At 39.3% G+C, this 21,271-nt stretch overlaps 1 protein-coding gene across 1 annotated transcript in view; it reads right to left on the bottom strand.

The window, feature by feature from the left end:
* Positions 1–702: 702 nt before the first annotated feature.
* LOC107573729 (von Willebrand factor A domain-containing protein 5A-like) overlaps positions 703–21,271 on the bottom strand; it is a 23,175-nt gene continuing 2,606 nt past the window's right edge. The window contains exons 2-19 of the mRNA XM_016260172.1: positions 19,601–19,652; positions 19,290–19,492; positions 18,982–19,215; positions 16,609–16,723; positions 16,124–16,299; positions 15,953–16,041; positions 15,718–15,862; positions 15,552–15,631; positions 14,356–14,470; positions 14,122–14,280; positions 9,984–10,087; positions 9,317–9,534; positions 8,933–8,974; positions 2,917–2,952; positions 2,155–2,211; positions 1,749–1,888; positions 1,546–1,669; positions 703–1,424 (exon numbers count right to left, since the gene is read on the bottom strand). Coding sequence (XP_016115658.1) covers positions 1,345–1,424; positions 1,546–1,669; positions 1,749–1,888; positions 2,155–2,211; positions 2,917–2,952; positions 8,933–8,974; positions 9,317–9,534; positions 9,984–10,087; positions 14,122–14,280; positions 14,356–14,470; positions 15,552–15,631; positions 15,718–15,862; positions 15,953–16,041; positions 16,124–16,299; positions 16,609–16,723; positions 18,982–19,215; positions 19,290–19,492; positions 19,601–19,643 — 2,160 coding nt within the window. The 5' untranslated portion in view covers positions 19,644–19,652 and the 3' untranslated portion in view covers positions 703–1,344. The remainder of the gene's footprint in view (positions 1,425–1,545; positions 1,670–1,748; positions 1,889–2,154; positions 2,212–2,916; positions 2,953–8,932; positions 8,975–9,316; positions 9,535–9,983; positions 10,088–14,121; positions 14,281–14,355; positions 14,471–15,551; positions 15,632–15,717; positions 15,863–15,952; positions 16,042–16,123; positions 16,300–16,608; positions 16,724–18,981; positions 19,216–19,289; positions 19,493–19,600; positions 19,653–21,271) is intronic.

Below are 21,271 nucleotides of genomic sequence, written 5' to 3'. Positions count from 1 at the left end.
CGGCGGTAGAAGTCATTTTGGTTGTCCACCTACTGTAGATAAACCAGTCTTTGACGTGGAAAAGTACTTACAGCCACGTCAGAGTCTGAGCAGACGTACGCACTTTTCCTTGTGACAAAGTATGAGTACTGCAGCTATTTGAACATCTAAGCTGCAATAATACTAAAAGCGGTGTACGTGCAAGCACTGAATTCATCATAAACAATAAAGATGCAGTGTAAAGGATTAATTGTGCAGTGTAGTCAGATTTTTTATTAACGGGAGTTTTTGCGTTTATTAGTTATTATTAGTTTATTATTTATTATTATTGCGTTTGCATCTGGACTAAACCAGAGATTGTCAGATCCAGTTCAGTCCAGGCTGATGTTCTGCTTCCACCTCCATGTGTTTCTGGCCAACAACTTAAACTGCAGCCCATGCCAAGTGACCAGTGAAGCATTTCAATGATCAATCTCTGCATAACTTCCAAAGTGGAATTGAGTTCAGATGAACTGCTGACTCTCCCAGCAAATCATCAGTTTACCCACTGCAGTCATGCTTTCACACTTTTATAATTCACACATAAGTGGTATTAAGAATCCCCGAGTGGACAATATATTCTAGGCATAGGAGTGATTTTGATTGAATTAATCTGATCAGCATTGTTATTATCCCTCACATATATACAGCCACAGGCAAAGAGACATTTTGCACTGCAGACCGGTTATCCTCTTTCTGTGATGCAGACAAACACGCGAAGTAAAGCACAATTTACCCATGGTCACAATTCACATTTAATCAGATCATTCTGGGAACATTTCTCTTTATATTTATTTTTCTGTAATATTTACAGACATTATTATAATTATTATTTTTGGCAGTTCTTAATTATACATTTCTCTATTCTGATTGATCTAACTTTTAGTTGTAATGCATTAAAATGTAATTCTACATATTAGGTAATTATGGCTAGTGAAGATATACTTTGATAAATCAGCTTGGTATTTACACACTGACACAATCTGCTCGTTAACACATACTGAAATAATAGAAATAATAGTAGTTATTAACCTTTATTTAACCAGGTAAGTCAGTTGAGAACCATTTCTCATTTACAATGACGACCTGGCCAAGAGGCAGCATAAAAAGCAGGTACAATTCAGAGTAGTGAATTCATAACCGCAAGATTATGTAATTCAAAAGTCTATTTTAGAAGAACAACATGAATTTTGGGACAGGTCCTTTAAAGCTTACATATACTAAAAATCCCTCTGCCACTTATACAAAATGTTTATATCCTATACCAGAAACAACACAAATGTTTATGAGATATTTTGTCTCCTCAGAACACAGGATTTGCAGTCTTCAGATTCCCAGCATGTCTTCAGTCACCTGACATCCCAAGAGAACGTTCCCATCACACACACACTGAGACAGGCCGTTCGCTGAAACACACACACACACACACACACACCTGCAAACTCAAATCACTGTAAAAGAACACAGAAAGTACTAACTCGCAGAATATGTGGTGTGAAATTGTTCGACAGCTGAATATTGTCTCACGTTTCTGAGAGCGGATCCATGACGCCGCCTTCATGGCCACAAACTGCCACTCATCCTGCTGATCTGATTTAAACGCATATAACCAGATGAGAGCGAGGACGGTGGCCCACACTGACCCGTCCACCTGAAACACAAGCACACCTCAAACACACGCACTGAACCAATCATCAACCTGTCTGAGGATATGACATTGCATGTCTCACCTGTGCTGCTTTCTGATTGGTCACCTCGTCCTCCGTCTTCCCAAACACAGCAGCCAATGAGGCGTTGAGCTCCCAGCATCCCGAGGCCTTCTGAAGAGAGACCAGCTGGAGCAAAGGGTCCTTCTGGGGCTCAGCTTCTTCTGAAATACAGATAGTTCAGACAGAAGTCATCTGGACACCCATAGCAGCATTGTTTCTGATATGTTTATGATTAAAGCAGATAAATATATATTGTTAAGGGCAATTAATAGAAGGTAAGAAATGCTGTAATTTAAAAAAAAGAATAAAATGTGTAAAATCCAAAAGCAGCTCAGTAACTAATACATAATGTGGTGTCCCCATATAAAATCATCCTGTCTGATTAGGGCATTGTTTTCAGAATCTGAGCATGATTTGTTTGATTTACCCTCATATGACATGGAATCACATTCAATCCTCATGCTGTTCGATTGTAAGGCACGTGCTAAAAAACAATCATTCAAAGAGTGACATTCATGAAAGGCAATTAGATTGATACACATTCAATAATGAACAAGAAAAGCTCAGTCAAGTGGTTTATATTTTCCTTACACTTTCGAGAACAAAATGCCATTTGGGGAACCATTGCTGAGAAAACAGAGAGAAAAGCAGATACTGTATAAGAATAAAAACGCTTTAAAAACATATCTGACAGAATCACAAACAAAAAACAGTCGCACCAAACTAGCTTTTGACAAACACAAATCTATCTCAAGTCATCCAAAAATGGTAAAGTTGGTTGATTGACCGTTCTTAATTTTTTTGTGTGATTAACTATATGTATTGGTATTGAAAAACCATAAATTTGTTGTTTTTATTTTACCTGGTTTAACCACAGCAGCAATCTTGGTGTCATGACCATAGGCGGAGCATGTGTAAGGCTGGGGAAGGCTTAGCCTCCCCTGGCCACGGGGTCTTGGGGCAAAAATGACACTAAATTGGACAAAAATGCCCCATGCACAAACAAATTAAATCTATTACTTCTGTTGCTAACAGTGTAAATTAATAAAAAGTGTCGACTGTGCATTAAATTAAGATCTGCTCATGTTGCACCGTATTTAATTTTAGGCGTTTTTACAGTGTTGCGCATTATAACCAATCACACACGATTCTGTTGAGCGCTCAGTCAAGTGGTTTATATTTTCCTTACACTTTCGAGAACAAAATGCCATTTGGGGAACCATTGCTGAGAAAACAGAGAGAAAAGCAGATACTGTATAAGAATAAAAACGCTTTAAAAACATATCTGACAGAATCACAAACAAAAAACAGTCGCACCAAACTAGCTTTTGACAAACACAAATCTATCTCAAGTCATCCAAAAATGGTAAAGTTGGTTGATTGACCGTTCTTAATTTTTTTGTGTGATTAACTATATGTATTGGTATTGAAAAACCATAAATTTGTTGTTTTTATTTTACCTGGTTTAACCACAGCAGCAATCTTGGTGTCATGACCATAGGCGGAGCATGTGTAAGGCTGGGGAAGGCTTAGCCTCCCCTGGCCACGGGGTCTTGGGGCAAAAATGACACTAAATTGGACAAAAATGCCCCTGCACAAACAAATTAAATCTATTACTTCTGTTGCTAACAGTGTAAATTAATAAAAAGTGTCGACTGTGCATTCAATTAAGATCTGCTCGTGTTGCACCGTATTTAATTTTAGGCGTTTTTTTGAACAGTGTTGCGCATTATAACCAATCACACACGATTCTGTTGAGCCTAGGAATGCAATGGCCAATCAGAGGCGTTCAGATGAGTCATCGCTGAAACTCATCAGCTTTGTTGAATGCTCGCACATTCGATGACTGAATTCCACAAATTCTCTCATCATAAACAACAAAGCGCAGATGTACGTACAATGTAAGTAAGGGATTCATTTCGCAGTATAGACAGCTTCAGTGATTATAACAATAGTTTTGGTTTTTTTGAGAGTGCCATAGATCAAAGTTAGTGATAATGTCATTTCTGTACATAATTTATTCACCGTTTGAATAACCGTGGGAAGGAAACGTTATATAATTATCAATTTCTAATGTTTTAATTAAATTGTAATCACATTAAATACAAATTCAGTCCCATTAAACATTTTATTAGCCTACATGACACCCATGTCTGGTTCTTGCCTAAAAAGACAGGTTTATGATGTTTGTAGTTAATAGATTTGGCTGCTTTTAGCCTTACCCTGGAGTTGGTTCACCCTCCGCCTATGGTCATGACCCACATCAAATTTTGGTTATACAGACACTTACAAAAACCTCAATATCTGAAATTGTGTGCTATAACATAAAATTGTACTCTAAAGTGCTACTGTGCTCCTTCCTGCAAAAAAAGATCTCTATGAAGAATTTCAGTCAGGTTTCAGGCCCCACCATAGCACAGAAACTGCACTTGTTAAAATTACAAATGACTTGCTTCTTGCGTCAGACCAAGGCTGCGTCTCATTGCTAGTTTTACTTGATCTTAGTGCTGCGTTCGATACTATATATCATGACATACTCATAGATCGATTACAAAACTATACAGATATTCAAGGGCAGGCTTTAAGATGGTTTAGATCCTACCGGTCTGATTGATACCACTTTGTTTATTTAAATGGAGAGTCATCAAAATTATCACCAGTAAAATATGGAGTGCCACAAGGATCTGTCCTAGGTCCTCTGCTATTTTCAATATACATGTTGCCCCTTGGTAATATTATTAGAAAATTCGGGATTTCAGTGTTAGTTTAGGATTTAGTTTCAGTGGTGTAATGTAACAAAGTAATAATATTCGTTACAGTACTTAAGTATTTTTTGGGAGTATCTGCACTTTACTTGAGTTTTTATATTTCAGCCAACTTTTACTTTTACTCCACTACATTTCCTAATTAAAATGTATACTTTTACTCCAATACATTTCCCCGAAGCATATTCATTACTTACTACAAAATAGTCAGAAGTCAGAAGAACACGGACTGCAGGAAAGCAGGTTTGACGAATCAGTGGTCTGGCGTCTGCAAGGTAGACTTCTAAAAAACACCTTTGCTCGTGCAAACAAGTGCGCGCACAACCGTGGATGATTAATTTTCCTCTCAAGTCGAGGCTGTATATTTATATAATTTAATATAGTTAATCTATATCACACAAAGAGTAACGTTTTTCTGCAGATATCAGTATGATAACAAATGTAATAATCATTTTATACAAGTTCAGTAAAGTTAACAATAAGTGACTTACATTTTATACATAATATTGCTTGTTTTTGCTCAATTTTGCTAACGAAAATAGATCCAAACAAAGATCACAGCAATGTTTTGCATCTCTGAGCAATGGACGGTGTTTACTTATTGAATGAATCAGCTTTTTTAACGAATTGGTTGAATAAATGATTCAGTGATTCACTCATTAGCACAGTCAAATACTTTGTTTCTGAATGAATCAGCCGTTTGAATGAATAGGTTGAATCTCAATGACTCACTCATTAACAGTCACTTACTGTCACCTACTGGCGGTTTTAATTTCACATTTCGACTTTTTTTCTTCTTCAGGTTTTAAATAATTTCAAATATCAGTATTCAACGTTTTCTGTTAAAATCAAAACATTTATGCATCTGTAACTGCAGGTTAAATGCATCCATGTCCCTCTGAGATACATAAACTGTGTAAATACATCTAAATGCTATTTCAGATGCAGATTCCAGAAATGTTTTCTTTTGTTGGAATGAAAGACACTACGTACTGGATGAAGTCCTTCTTATTCTTACCCAAAAATAGAAAATGGATAAAAAGAGTTAAAACTGAACACAATCTTGCTACTCAAGCTGTGTATGAACATTATATATATATACTCCTTTTCCATTCTGCATTTACTTGTACTTTTACTTTCAATACTTAAGTACGTTTAAGATTTTTACAATTTTAGATTTTTATAATTAAGATTTAGGGGAAGTTGTGGCATAATGGTTAGAGAGTCGGACTCGTAACCCAAAGGTTGCGGGTTCGAGTCTCGTACCGGCAGGGATTGTAGGTGGGGGGAGTGAATGTACAGCGCTCTCTCCCACCTTCAATACCACGACTGAGCTGCCCTTGAGCAAGGCACTGAACCCCCAACTGCTCCCCGGGCTGCCCACTGCTCCGGGAGTGTGTTCACTGCTGTGTGTGTGCACTTTGGATGGGTTAAATGCAGAGCACTAATTCCTAGTATGGGTCACCATACTTGCCCACACGTCACGTCACAATACTTTTTGTACTTAAGTACAATAAATATCACATACTTTAAGACTTTTACTCAAGTAATATTCTAAACAGTGACTTCAACTTCTACCAAAGTCATTTTCTGGTAAGATATCTGTATTTTTACTTGAGTATGGCTTTCAGGTATTTTATACAACATTAGTTTCGACTGTTATGCTGATGATACTCAACTATATATCTCAACAAGACCAGATGAAACTTCTAAATTATCTAAGCTAACAGAGTGTTAAAAATGTAAAAGATTGGATGACCAATAATTTTCTCCTATTAAATTCGGATAAGACAGAGATATTACTTATTGGACCAAAAGACAGTACACCGAATCTCGTGGATTACAATTTGCAGCTAGACGGATGCACGGTTACTTCCTCTACAGTCAAAAATCTGGGTGTTATATTAGATAGCAACTTGTCTTTTGAAAATCATATTTCCCATGTTACAAAAACAGCATTCTTCCATCTTAGAAACATTGCCAAGTTACGAAACATGATACCTGTTTCTGATGCAGAAAAGCTAGTTCATGCATTCATGACCTCTAGACTGGACTATTGTAATGCACTGCTAGCTGGTTGTCCTGCATCTTCAATAAACAAGCTACAGGTAGTCCAAAATGCAGCGGCTAGAGTCCTTACCAGGTCAAGAAAATATGACAGGATTCGTACACATTTTTACCAATACATTTTCCATGACTTTTCCATGACTTTTGAGACAATATTCATGACCTAAATGTTCCATTATTTTACAATAAGAATAAAAATCTGGTCAAATTATCATAGCATATGTTAACTAAAATGAATGACTATTAATGCTACTCGTTTGCTTTCTTGTTTTAGTAATAAGTACAAGCTACAACTGCGCCAGACCTGACTCCACATTTCACATCACTGAATATTATCATTTATTTAACTGTGTGGCCAGGATGGCCATTTTGGTGTCATTTTGTGTGTATTTTTGCTGCTTAAATGCAACAAGCTGCACTTTAGAGCCCTGCATTTCAGACCGAGCGCAACGGCCCCAACTTATTTATGTACAATTTTCACATCATAGCTCAGACACGGGCCAGGCATCAGGCTTGCTTCCTCCTTATGTTTATATTTTAGATGTAGCTCCTAATAGCACACATTTATCTAGGTTAACCATTTAAACTAACATTGTTTTTTTAAGCATTTTATAAAGGCCTATAGATTTTATTTTAGTCAAGTGGTGATGATTTGAAGCAGGAATGAGTAAAACTATGCGCAATCCCGCACCGAAATTCAGGACCTGATTAAACACAATTCTAATATACAGAGTTTTGTGAAATAGATATCAATGACTTTTTCAAAACTTTCTGGGTTTATTTATTTGTTCCAAAACTTTTCCAGGCCTGGAAACTATATATCTCAACAAGACCAGATGAAACTTCTAAATTATCTAAGCTAACGGAGTGTGTTAAAAATGTAAAAGAATGGATGACCAATAATTTTCTCCTATTAAATTCGGATAAGACAGAGATATTACTTATTGGACCAAAAGACAGTACGCCGAATCTCGTGGATTACAATTTGCAACTAGATGGATGTACGGTTACTTCCTCTACAGTCAAAAATCTGGGTGTTATATTAGATAGCAACTTGTCTTTTGAAAATCATATTTCCCATGTTACAAAAACGGCATTCTTCCATCTTAGAAACATTGCCAAGTTACGAAACATGATACCTGTTTCTGATGCAGAAAAGCTAGTTCATGCATTCATGACCTCTAGACTGGACTATTGTAATGCACTTCTAGGTGGTTGTCCTGCATCTTCAATAAACAAGCTACAGGTAGTCCAAAATGCAGCGGCTAGAGTCCTTACCAGGTCAAGAAAATATGATCATATTACCCCAATTTTACAGTCTCTGCACTGGCTACCTATTAAGTTCCGTATCAATTACAAAGTATTATTACTTGCCTATAAGGCCCTTAATGGGTTAGCTCCTGCGTACCTAACTAGTCTTCTACCACGCTACAATCCATCACGCTCCCTAAGGTCGCAAAACTCTGGACTTTTGGTAGTACTTAGGATAGCAAAGTTCACTAAAGGAGGTAGAGCTTTTTCGCATTTGGCTCCCAAACTCTGGAATAGCCTTCCTGATAACGTTCGGGGGTTCAGACACACTCTCTCTGTTTAAATCTAGATTAAAGACACATCTCTTTGGCCAAGCATTCAAATAATGCATCTCATAATCTTGTACTGCAGTTATATCTGATCAAATGCACATTATTATTCTTTAGTTTGGGTTAAACAAATCATTTTTGCTTGGTTGGAACAGCAGCTACGCTAATTATGTTTGTATTTGTTTCTCTGTTTCTGCTGGGATTAACATCCCGTGGTAACTAGGATTTACACAAGCTTCAGTCTGGATCCAGAACACCTGAGAAGAGATGATGCAACCCCTCAGAGGACCTCAGATGATGCCAACCCTGAAACAACATACACAACTACCACATTCTGCTATAAGTTTGATTGCATCATATAATAATTGCTGTTAATAGTGTTCATCGTCTGTTTTATTACGTCTTATATTGATTTTTCCGTACATTTCTGCCATATGTACATTAACTGACAGTCACCACTGATAAACTACCACTAAATATTGTAGAAACTTAGTTTTCTGTAAAGCTGCTTTGCAACAATTTGTAACGTGAAAAGCGCTGTACAAATAAACTTGAATTGAATTGAATTAAAGATCAGCTTTGTTCAAAGGAGCTACGACCATTCTGAGCTGAGATATTGAGGTTTATGTAAACATCTGCATTACCAAAACATGTGTTTTTTTTAATAATAGTACATAAAGGTAATCTCTCAACAAACTAATTTGGAAAATTAAAAATAGTCAAACAACCCCCACCGGTCCGCTTGAGATGGACTGAACCATGAAAACAAAGAATATGGTAGGTTATTTCTTACCGCACAATCCCATAGGGGCACCAAAAAATGCAGGCATCATATCTAATAAAGAATTGAATGTCACATGATGATGATGTGAATACACCAAATTATTATGTATGTCTACCTACTATGTGACAGGAAAACTGATTATGAAATCATACTTGTAAACCAGCTGTGCCCAATCCTCATCCTGGAGCCCCAGTGTCCTGCAGACTTTAGTTCCAACCTGCTCCACTTCACTTTCCTGAAATTTCGAGTCGCCCTGAAGACCTTGTTCAGCAGATCCAGATGTGTTTAATTAGAACTGGAACTAAACTCTGCAGGACCGTGGCTCTCCAGGATCAGGATTGTTCTAAACAGACAATAAATCAGTGAATGCACACACACACAGAGAGAACTTACATGGCACTGGCACTCTCCTCTGCAGCAGCGGTCCTTTCACAGTCTGTTTGCTGTCTTTATTAACGCCGATGAAGGCTGTATGAACGCTGCTCACTCCTGCCTGAACGCTGAGCTCCACAATCCTTCTCCTGATGTTCTCCGCGTCTGCTCGTCCGGCTCGTTCCTCCAGCTCCAGAGAGCGGATCACAGACCGGGCCGCCAGCCGGTGGATCGTCAGCCTGCAACAAACACAAACCTGTAAACACAGTCTTCAGTGTCAGAGACGCGGCCCAGCGGCTAGTGAGCGTCTGATACAGTGTCACTTTTGGGTCATTTCATCCCACTCTTTTTTTGTATTGATTCATGTCACATCTATAATTGTCCTATTAAAGCCAAAATAAGCAATAAAATGAATAGCAATAAAACTGTCTTAGTGAAACATACTGTTGGCCAGTGTGTGTTTGTTTAGCTTGGGACAGCTATGTTCAAAAGCATAATAACATCCTTTTTACACCACTAAATTTCATAAAAACAAAAGCATATAATTTCTCATTTTGAATTGAAGAAAATCACAACCCCTCTGAGGCTCAAGAGCAATGTCCTATTCATGAACGAGCGGATTCTGTCCAATGAACCGGATGAAACCTGTGTGTGAGAGTGTACAAGTATGATAGTGAGTGTGTGTTACCCTGTGTCTTCCGTTGGTTTAAGAGTAAATTGAAGCTGGTTAGTCACCGGTTGATCGTTCAGCCTGTATTTCATGGTTACAGCTCCTTCTGTCTGTCCTGAACTCTATGATGAGGAAGAAAGAGTAAGAGAAGGTAACATATTTGATGTTTAAGGATTGTACAGGGCTCTTCAACTATTTAAATTAAATTTGTGATTGCATGTATCATGTAGTTTTTTAACTAAATGTGATGCAATGGCACCAGATGTGACAAAATCTATCACAAATCTCAGCCAATCAGAAGAGCGCGTGGACAGAGCCTCCCTTCAAATTCACTGCTGTCTCTAGCTTGTGATTTCTTTTGTCATATGACGACCAGTATATTTGTTCTTGTTCTCTTTATATATATATTTTAAAATATCCTTCATGCTTTTATTATGGCTATATTAGTCACATATGATCATATGGCTTATAAAGTCAAATTAAACCCTTTTAACATTCTAAATCCCATAATCAGTACCTCAGACGATCATCCCACCAGGATTTCGTGGGACTTTTTTCTGATTTTTGTAACCTAAAAAGACTGAATTTGTGGTGGCTTTTCTCAAAATTTGTGTCAATATTTGTAGCATTTTTTTTTTGTCGTTTTGCAGCGAAAATATTCCACAGACAACATTCTTCTAACATTTTTAACACAAGGTTAAAAGGTTAAAGGTTAAAAAAGGAATTTCTGACTAATATTTATTTCAGGCTTTACAGGGTTAATAAAAGCCCATTTCCACCGCAGGAACGTTCCCCAGGAACTAGGGACATTGGGCTGTACTCGGTGTGTTTCCACCGCAGGAATCAGGATCTAAATAAAGTTCTGGGTAAAAATTTGCTCCTCAGAAAGCCCTGTTCGCGAGGATGTACTTTTTCAAAGGTCAGGAACTTTCGGGGGTGGGACTTGGGCACTGATGCTGATTGGTTGAGTTCATGCAGCATTGCATTTCAACCACTATTTATTCGCATAATTTTTTTAAATATTAATGTTATTGTGTCATGAAATGTAGTTTTAAAAGTATTTCACGTGAGAATGTAGTTGTTTAAAACTCAAATCCGCGGTTTATTTATAAAGACAGCATCTATTTAAAAAATGTGCTTCGCTGATTTCAGAGACGTGAGCTCCAGGCGATCAGCGGGCGATCAGTGCTCATGTTTCTCACCTCGGCTAGTCCTTCTGACATTCTGGGGGAAAAAGTTAATGTAAAAGAAAGAAATGTAAATATAACAGTAGCCTAACTTTGAAAAATACACATTTACAAAGTAAACAAATGTTTCAAACATATTAAAGTACAAAAGAATGCAACTTTAAATAGGACTTTAGTTTTTTGTTGATAAACAATAAAATGTCAAAACTGACTTCCTTTCTTTTCCGTCACAAGCGAGTCAGAAACAGACAGTAGTGCAGCCTGCTGTGTTTACAGCCGTAAAACTGGAAACTGCTGTACTACTGCTGTAACATGAGCGCCACCTACTGTCAGACAGTGAATTTACATTTTCATTCAGCATCTGCTTCATTCATTCTGTCAGGCTGCTCGTCCATTTTTGCAGGAAATCTGCAATTTAAAAAAATCCAAATATTGTGGAGCTTGCTTGATTTTGCTTTAAACTCTGCAATTGCAGAATCGTGAAACCCTGGAGCGACTGATTATTGCCAGTGGACATACATTTTGTATTTTCTTCTTTCAGCTGCAATGTCACAAATAAATAGAAACAGTTTCAGAAACAGAATCTCCTGACGCTTGTTATGTGTCCCTGTCACAGTTGGTTAGGACAAAACTCGGAAAAGATTCTTCCTTCATTTATTTATGGCTGTCCCAGACTAAAGATTTTTCCAGTCGATTAATAAACTAATTTTACTTCTGCCTAGTGTTTTCCGAGTCAGTGTTGGCTCTGCAGTACAGTGACGCACCTTCAGAGAAAAATTCACCTTTCATACAGATTACATAATCAGAAAGTTTTGATTTCAATAGGTTTTAAGCTTTCTATAGATATATTTCTCATGTCTGTGAGGCAAGTAGCCTATACACAAGTTTCGCTTCATTTTTGTGACAGTTCACGGAGACCGAGACAGCAGAAAGCACGTCTTTCTTTGCTTTAAAGTAGTACAATGTTTTGTTGATATTGTGAGATATTTTGAATGATGTCTTACTCTTATCTGTAATACTCCTATATGTTTCTGCTGTTATGAGAAAAACAATGTCAGTGATCACGCCAGTGCCTCCTTGCAGTAGTGAACTAACAGTTTCCACACTCTGCACTCGGATATAGCGCACATTTATCTAGGTTAACGGTAGAGCGAGCAGCTGTGTAAATGTTCTATTATGTTAGGATGACCATACGTGCCATTTTTCCCGGACACGTCCTGGCCAGGATTTCTATATTGCCTAAAATATCTAGGTTTTGGTTTTGTTCGCGCTGCGCAGACCGAATGTTGTATGACATCAAGGTACAGTGAGAGCTATAGAGAGCAGACTTAACCTATATTTGAGGTCCATGAATGATTTTGGGTTTCCTGCCAGATACACTGCAATTTACTCAAGGACCAGCCGTTGACAATCTTTTTCGGCATTCACACACATGTGCAACTAGAAGTGAGCAGCCCCAGACTGACAGGCTTTCTCTGAGTGAATAATCTGCATTATAAAAAGAAAAAGAAACCACCAACAAAGTATTTAAAGACTATTTACGATTACTTATTGCTGCCAAGTTATCAAGTCTTTGCTTGTTTACAGTGCTATATGGTTACAGTGTTATATGGAGCAGTTTGGTAGATCGCGGTCTAATTAGTTTGTCTAATGAAGTGCTTCAGTGACCAGTGTGTGAAAGTACACAGGTTACACCGTAATTTAAACATGGCAAACTTTAATGGACAGTAAAACAAAGGCAGAATACAGTATAAAGGTCCTTGTACACTGAGTCTGACATTTTCGTATGTGTTTTTCATATTCATCATCCTAAAAATTTGTCACGCACAGAAGCCTTGCACATCCAGTCTGATGAGTATTAATCCGTTGCAAAACAATTCACAAAACAATATAAAATGGAGTCTTCAAGCAGTTTTGATTTAATGATTTTGTTGTCCTCCCTCTTCTTAAAAAGAGAAAAAGAAAGAGGAAATATTGGGCCCATCCAATCCTGAAGTATAGCGAGGATTATCACGAGCGATTCAAAGTTCACTTCAGGATGTCAGTGGCTCAGTTTGATGCTTTGCTAGTGATACTGGAGACACATATTAAAAAGAAGACCACCAATTTCTGTGAACTCAGTGTTCAAGGATCTTTGCAGTGCTTTGTGCTGCAAGACGAGGCAGATCGACTTGTTAGATGCCATTCTGGATTTTGGCGTTCACTTGTGCGGTGGCTCAGAATAGTCAAAATACCTCCCTAAATGCTTGCTACGGATGCGAAAACACAGAAAATCGAACCCAATACGAATTTTTTTATGACGGATGAAAGTTTTGGAGGCAGTGTTTAAACGTGATTGACACAACATGAGGTCGTATTTATTTTTTAACGTGTGAAAATTTCGGATGAAAATGCCCTTGACGAACATGTGCAATGACCGGCACAGTAACTTCATACTAACGCACGGCTAAACAAAGGCAGAGTACCGTAACTTAATTTGAGCATTCCTAAACAAAGTCAAAGAGTAGTAACTGCTGTTATACGGTGTTCTGCCTTTTGTTTCTGCTGGGTTTTTAGAGTTACGGTTAAGACAACCCATTATTTTCTTGAAAAAACAATGAAATTGATTCAAGATACTTATCCACATGATGAAGGAAGTCTTGAATGTCCCAAAAAAATATCAATAACACATTTTCAACTGAAAACAAAGTTACAGCCTTTAGCCTTTGCACGGCAGAATACATTTTTGGTCGACTAAGCCTCTTCTGGATGACCAACGGTTAGTTGACTACTGGGGGGCAGCCCTACTTTTATCACATCACAGTGTCACGTAACAGCAATTTTTTTCTTAAATCGCAAAGCCACTCAAAAACGACTGAAATGTCAGATTTGGCCTGTGGTCTGCTGGTTGTTGAACCCTTGGTTTAAACAAATGAATGACGCTGGTCTCCAGAAGCACATTAGATAAAACTATTCATAAAACCTTTCACCTGTCCTTTAATCTGAGCGTAGATGAGCGCCCTTTGACCCTGGAACAGAGTATTGATGGGGGGGGACAGCATGTCCACCGTCACGCCTTCAGGAACGGTCCAGTCCACAGAGATATTATCCACGGCCGGCTGGAGAGCAAACCTGAGCGACTGCATCACCTGATGGAGAAGAGAGGCTCGTAAATAAACATCTTGCACTGACTCTATCCAGTCTGTTTCCACAGCAGGTCTTACTTTGGGCTGCATGCGGTCAGTGCCTGTGATGAACTGAGCGTGACCAGAACCTTCTCTGGCCATTCCTGTGATGAGAGCCGTACTCGCACCCTCACCGATCCCGAAGGAGAAGCACCTGAAGACACAAGAGCAGCTCCAGCGCTGAGCTTCTGACATTAACTTACCCTGGAGTAAATGAGGAGGACTGAGACGAGAGAACACACCTGTGAGAGTAAACCTGACTCTTCACCAGATCCAGCACCTCCTTAGTGTTCCACACCTCTCCATCAGTGAAGATGAACAGCTGGGAGAGAAGAAGAGAGAGTAGTAAATGATCTCTGTTTTCCTGAAGGAATCTGTGAGAGCGTGGGTGTGCTGGCCGTGCTGAACCTGTCGAGGGTGATCTGGGTAACAGGGCTGACTGTAGATGTGTTTCAGAGGCTGGAGGATCTCGGTGCCACCCAAGTCTGCGCTCATGCTCTTTACTCTCTTCAGAGCCTCTTCCATCGTGTCCTCGCTGTACACGACACTCTGACTGCAACGACACACCACAGTCTCTCTCAAAACCACAGCTAACCCACACAAAGTCACTCCTGAAGGATAATTAACATCTAGTCACTGACGGGAAGAAGGACTCAAAGTGAGATCCGAATCCGTAGATGTTGAAGTAGCATCCCATGGGCAAACTCTTCAGCAGCAGCAGCAGCGTGTCCTGGAGAGACACATGTGCAGATGAGCACGCATGACTCAATGCACTCAAATTAATGCGTCATATCTGAAATCCTAAATCTTACTCTTGCGCTTTCGATGCGCATCTGTGCGTCGTTCCCATGATGCATCTTGCAGTCCATACTGCCTGATCTGTCGACCACAAAAATGAACTCGCCCTGAGACGCCAGTGATGACATCACATCCGCAGGGAACTCTGGGTACAGACTGATCATGAGCGCCGGGTCGCCCATCAGAGACCCTGAAACATTTACATTTATTCATTTGGCAGATGTTTTTATCCAAAGCGACTAACAGTTGAGGAATACAACGAGATTTATCATAAGATGGCAATAAACACGAGAAGTGCCCTTTCAGTCAAGGTTTCAGTCATCGTTCAAAATAGTAAAATCTGGGACAAGAAGGTATAAAGGATAATAAGAGAACAGAAAAAGAGAAGACAGATTTTTTTTAATGTTTTTTTTTGTTCGATGCTCATAGGAACACACCTGTGAGAGTAAACGTGACTCTTCACCAGATCCAGCACCTCCTTAGTGTTCCACACCTCTCCATCAGTGAAGATGAACAGCTGGGAGAGAAGAAGAGAGAGTAGTAAATGATCTCTGTTTTCCTGAAGGAATCTGTGAGAGCGTGGGTGTGCTGGCCGTGCTGAACCTGTCGAGGGTGATCTGGGTAACAGGGCTGACTGTAGATGTGTTTCAGAGGCTGGAGGATCTCGGTGCCACCCAAGTCTGCGCTCATGCTCTTTACTCTCTTCAGAGCCTCTTCCATCGTGTCCTCGCTGTACACGACACTCTGACTGCAACGACACACACCACAGTCGATCACAAAACCACAGCTAACCCACACAAAGTCACTCCTGAAGAATAATTAACATCTAGTCACTGACGGGAAGAAGGACTCAAAGTGAGATCCGAATCCGTAGATGTTGAAGTAGCATCCCATGGGCAAACTCTTCAGCAGCAGCAGCAGCGTGTCCTGGAGAGACACATGTGCAGATGAGCACGCATGACTCAATGCACTCAAATTAATGCGTCATATCTGAAATCCTAAATCTTACTCTTGCACTTTCGATGCGCATCTGTGCGTCGTTCCCATGATGCATCTTGCAGTCCATACTGCCTGATCTGTCGACCACAAAAATGAACTCGCCCTGAGACGCCAGTGATGACATCACATCCGCAGGGAACTCTGGGTACAGACTGATCATGAGCGCCGGGTTGCCCATCAGAGACCCTGAAACAAAGAGCTGTGTTACACTGAACAACAGTCTCAATCCTGCAGAGCGAATCAAAGCTTCCTGAACAACTCAAGCCCCGCATCCCAACTCATGCACCACCCGCCCTAAACATCACAGATCAGTGCACAACCTTCTAGAATAAAATTAATTATTTTGCTGTAGATAAAATCAGCATTCTTTGATCAAACAGTAAGATATGAACACCATTATAAGTATACTTACACCAAACCGAATTCAAAGGCAAACAAAAGCATCATATCTTGCATGTTTCACTAAGATTTGCACTGGATTGTTCAGAGTTATACCTGACTGAGCCGCAGACGCTGCTGCCTCGACTGCAGCCGAGGGCTGATGGGAATTCTCATAATACAGAAACAGCTCCACATCCTTCTCAAACCGGTGACCAGAACTAAGATTCACCTACACACACACAATCACATACACACAATCACAGACTTCTTGAAATTGAGACATTAAGTGCATAAAAACTGGTCATGCGCACACAGAACGAGAAACACACACACTCTCTCTCTCTCTCTCTCTCTCTCTCTCTCACACACAGAATGAGTAACACACTCTCTCTCACACACACACGCACGCACACAGAACGAGAAACACACTCTCTCTCTCTCACACTCACAGAACGAGAAACACACTCTCTCTCTCTCTCACACACACACACACACACACACACACAGAGCGAGAAACACACTCTCTCTCTCACACACACACACACACACACACACACACACAGAACGAGAAACACACACTCTCTCTCTCTCTCACACACACACACTCATAGCTGTCCATCATATTCGCTGATGACGCTTGCTCCAGAGATGGGAGTGGGAAAGGGGTGGGTTCAGCGATGTTGCCGCTAGTGCCACTTCTCGTGGTCCGTCGTTCCCGGATGCTACCGTGCTTGTCACCAGTGAGTGATTTTATTTTTATTAAAATGATTGGGGATGTTTTGAAATTTTATTTAAGCCTTTATTTGTTTATTTAAATGTCATTTATTTATATTTTATTGATTGATTTATTATATTTATTTAGTTAATCTCATTTAATTTTTATTCAATCCCAGATAAATTCGTTACTGTGTTGGTACTATGGTAAACAGTAGGGATGCGCCGATCCGCCTTTTTCGCCTCCGATACGATTCCAATACCTAGGGTTCAGTATTGGCCGATCCCGATCCGATACCAGTGGATCGTTTTTTTCCCCTCATTTAAATAAATGTAGAATTTATATATCTCTGTGTGTGGAACTGATAATCATTCTTTCACAATCTACTAGATACAGAATACTTCATTATAAAGAAAAATAAAATAAACAAATATGAAAAAATATAGGCCTATGTATATTTATTTTCTTTTATTATATTGTCTTTCGGATGAGACGTTAAACCGAGGTCCTGACTCGCTGTGGTCATAAAAAAAAATCCCATGGCACTTCTCGTAAAGAGTAGGGGTGTAACCCCGGTGTCCTGGCCAAATTGCCCCCCCTGGCCTTTGTCAATCATGGCCTCCAAATGATCCCCAACCACTTGATTGGCTCTATGACTCTCTCCACCTGTATCTGGTGTGTGGTGAGCGCACTGGCGCCGCTGTTCTGTGGCTGCCGTCGCATCATAAAAGTGGATGCTGCACACTGGTGGTGGTTGAGGAGAGACCCCCCCACATGATTGTAAAGCGCTTTGGGTGTACAACAATACACAAAGCGCTATATAAAATGCATCATTCATTCATTTATAATCTATGACAAAAATGTATCAAACTAGGTTAGTGGATAATTCGGCAGCAAAAGTTATTCTAGAAAAATCAGTGCACAATAATTTTAGAAATCCAAACATTTAGTGAAAAAAACATTTTGTGGGGAACAAATAAAAGTGTTGCACTAAATATGGTAAAATGTTACACTATTTGTATTATTATAAAATCCATTCATTAAAAACATTCATGAATGTATTTATATATAAGTATATACTATAAAATTAAAATAAATTTCTTTTAAATGTATAGCATATTGTTTTAATAAGGCAACAACATATGATAGATACGATAGGACAAAACAAATACAGTGCAGCACAAACTGTTTTTATAGTCAACCCTCTACGGACACCTTGGCAATTGATTCGCCATCGGCTAGTATATTTTTTTTGTTTACTCGCCAGACTGAAATACTATACTATATATATATGTAAGTTATGCCATTTTACAAACATATATAATGTTTGTAAAATGGTACAGCTTTTTAAATTTCTGAAAGTACACTCTTAATAGCAGTCAGTCAAGCATTATAATATGATAATCAAGTATTATTTAATAATAGAAGTTTAGTAATTAGAATTAAAACTTAGTAACCATGAACTTAGGACTGGTACTGGTTTTGGTCATTCAGTGTTCCTGTAAAAAAAAAAAGAACAATAACACTGATAAGATATTATTATACGAATTCTACTAATAAGAACAATATAAAAACGCACTAAGGATTAATGCACTACTTCGTCTGAATGTGAACAAAATGTTTTCAACATTGATGATAATAATCAGAAATGTTTCTTAAGCAGCATATTAGAGAATACTTCTGTGACTAAGCTACAGATGTGGACGGTCGCGGTCTGTATATGATTATGATCTTGAGGTCTTCATCATCATCTCATGTTGCTCCTGAGATCAGTAAGGATCACCTGCTGGTGTGTATCGTGGGTTGAGTACAGCCGGCAGACAGAAGCGCAGCGCGTGATCGGCCTGGACGCTGAGCTCGATGATGTAGACGATGGTGATGGAGGCGTTCTGACCCGGAGACAAACAGCCCACACTCAGTCTGAACACATCTGAACTCTCCTCGCTCTCTTCCAGCAGAAACGCCTGCTGCCCCGAGCTCACAGCATCATCATACTGATCCCGCGCCTGCGAGAGACAAACTCATCCGTATCCACACACTCCAACACAATCAGACACATCAGAGAAAGATGCAGACTCACGCTCTGTCTGTCCTGCAGCTCGGCCCTGATCTCCTGCTCTCCGATCCTGGCGCTGAAGTGGCAGACGGCGGCGTCGGCGGGCAGCGGGAAGACGAACACGGCCTCCAGCGGACGCTCCTCCTCATTCACATACTGCAGACAGGAGCGGACAGACGCCACGTGATCCTGAACCTGCAGCTCCACCGAGATGCTCTTCAGAGGAACTGAGAGAGAAACAGAAGAAAATCATGACTTCTGTGGAATTACAAAGAGACAGACACAATATGAAACAAACTGTTAAAGCTTTGATTAAAAGGAAGAGATGTTTATACCTGGTTCGTTTTTTTCAGACACGAGACCACAGCAGTTCACCATGATGATGCTCTGAGACAACAAATCAGCTTTTACTCCACATTATATTTCATAACTTGTGTCTATTTAGACATAATCTGTCATGACTACACAACCTGCTCAAAAATAAACAGCTGCTGTAAACTTACATAGAAGCGTTGGACATATAATGGGATCATCAGGGAAATAAATCTTTATTAAGGTATTTTACCACCACCTTTTAAGACAGCTTCCTTCTTCCTAGAATATATTCATATAACTTTTTATCTTTTTTTAGTCTACAGTGTAAGAAACAGCCCAGTCTTCGTATGGCGTCCTTCATTCGAGTGTTCTGAAGAACACAGGGGCTGAATCCTTCATGTGCTTCAATCCTGAGCACATTCTCCAATTATTTTTTACATGGAGTTGCACAGTGTTTTAAGAAATCTTCAATTACAATTTCCTGCAGGTGCATTTTGAAATGTTTTAACTAATCATCTTGTACTGAATAGATAGTTTTGCTGATTTCAGTTCTAGTTTCTGAGTATGAATTATCATATGCAGTGAAAGACAACATCCAAGCACTGTTTTGCCACAAACTCAACTGACTGGCTTCTCTTCTGTCTGATTTCACATCAGTCTCTATGCGTGTGTGTATTATCCCGCTCTATGCGTGTGTATGTGTGTATTTTATCATATGCAGTGAAAGACAACATCCAAGCACTGTTTTGCCACAAACTCAACTGACTGGCTTCTCTTCTGTCTGATTTCACATCAGTCTCTATGCGTGTGTGTATTATCCCGCTCTATGCGTGTGTGCTCCGCTCAGTCGCTCCACTCGTATACCGCTCATGCTCATCGGAACAGCAAAGTCCACTCAAACATCGAGCCGATGGGAAACATGGATGTAGTACAATATTGTTTCTGTCTGCAATAGCCCTTCTGTGTGTGACATGTGTGGTATATGAGCAACGCTGGTAACGCTGCCCTCTCATTCATTGTTCTGATGATAATAGCTTTCTAGGACTCAGTCGCTCCACTCGTATACCGCTCATGCTCATCGGAACAGCAAAGTCCACTCAAACATCGAGCCGATGGGAAACATGGATGTAGTACAGTATTGTTTCTGTCTGCGACATGTGTGGTATATGAGCAACGCTGGTAACGCTGCCCTCTCATTCATTCATCTGATGATAATAGCTTTCTAGGACTAAACATTATTTGGATAATTGGTACAAAAAACTAAACGAAATCTCTTAATAGCCCTACTGTTAGACCTGAAAAACTAAAAAGCAATTTATTTAATTCAAAGGCCTGTCGTTATTTTTTATTTGTGCTATCATTATTCATTTCTTTATTTGTTCTTATTCTACTACTGACTGGTTACTTGTCATTTTTTATTCAATTCAAAGTTTGAAATCAAGCTATCTCGTGCTACTGTACCAAAATTACCCCACTGTAAAATTAAAAAAAACACTGAGTGAGCAAAAATTTGTGAGAGAGTTTAAGTTATAATGGTAATTAAACAATGTTTACATATGAATAAAAGCCTACATTAAAATCTGTCATATAAACTGGTCTCATTAGAAATTAGCCTACTGATTGCCTCCATGGACAAAACAATTTATAATATTAAAAATATCTGACACACACACACACACACATATATATAT

This window comes from Sinocyclocheilus grahami, unplaced genomic scaffold (assembly GCF_001515645.1).
Source record: "Sinocyclocheilus grahami isolate Dianchi unplaced genomic scaffold, SAMN03320097.WGS_v1.1 scaffold2018.1, whole genome shotgun sequence".
NCBI lineage: Eukaryota > Metazoa > Chordata > Actinopteri > Cypriniformes > Cyprinidae > Sinocyclocheilus > Sinocyclocheilus grahami.
This window is presented reverse-complemented; position numbering and strand designations above follow the sequence as displayed.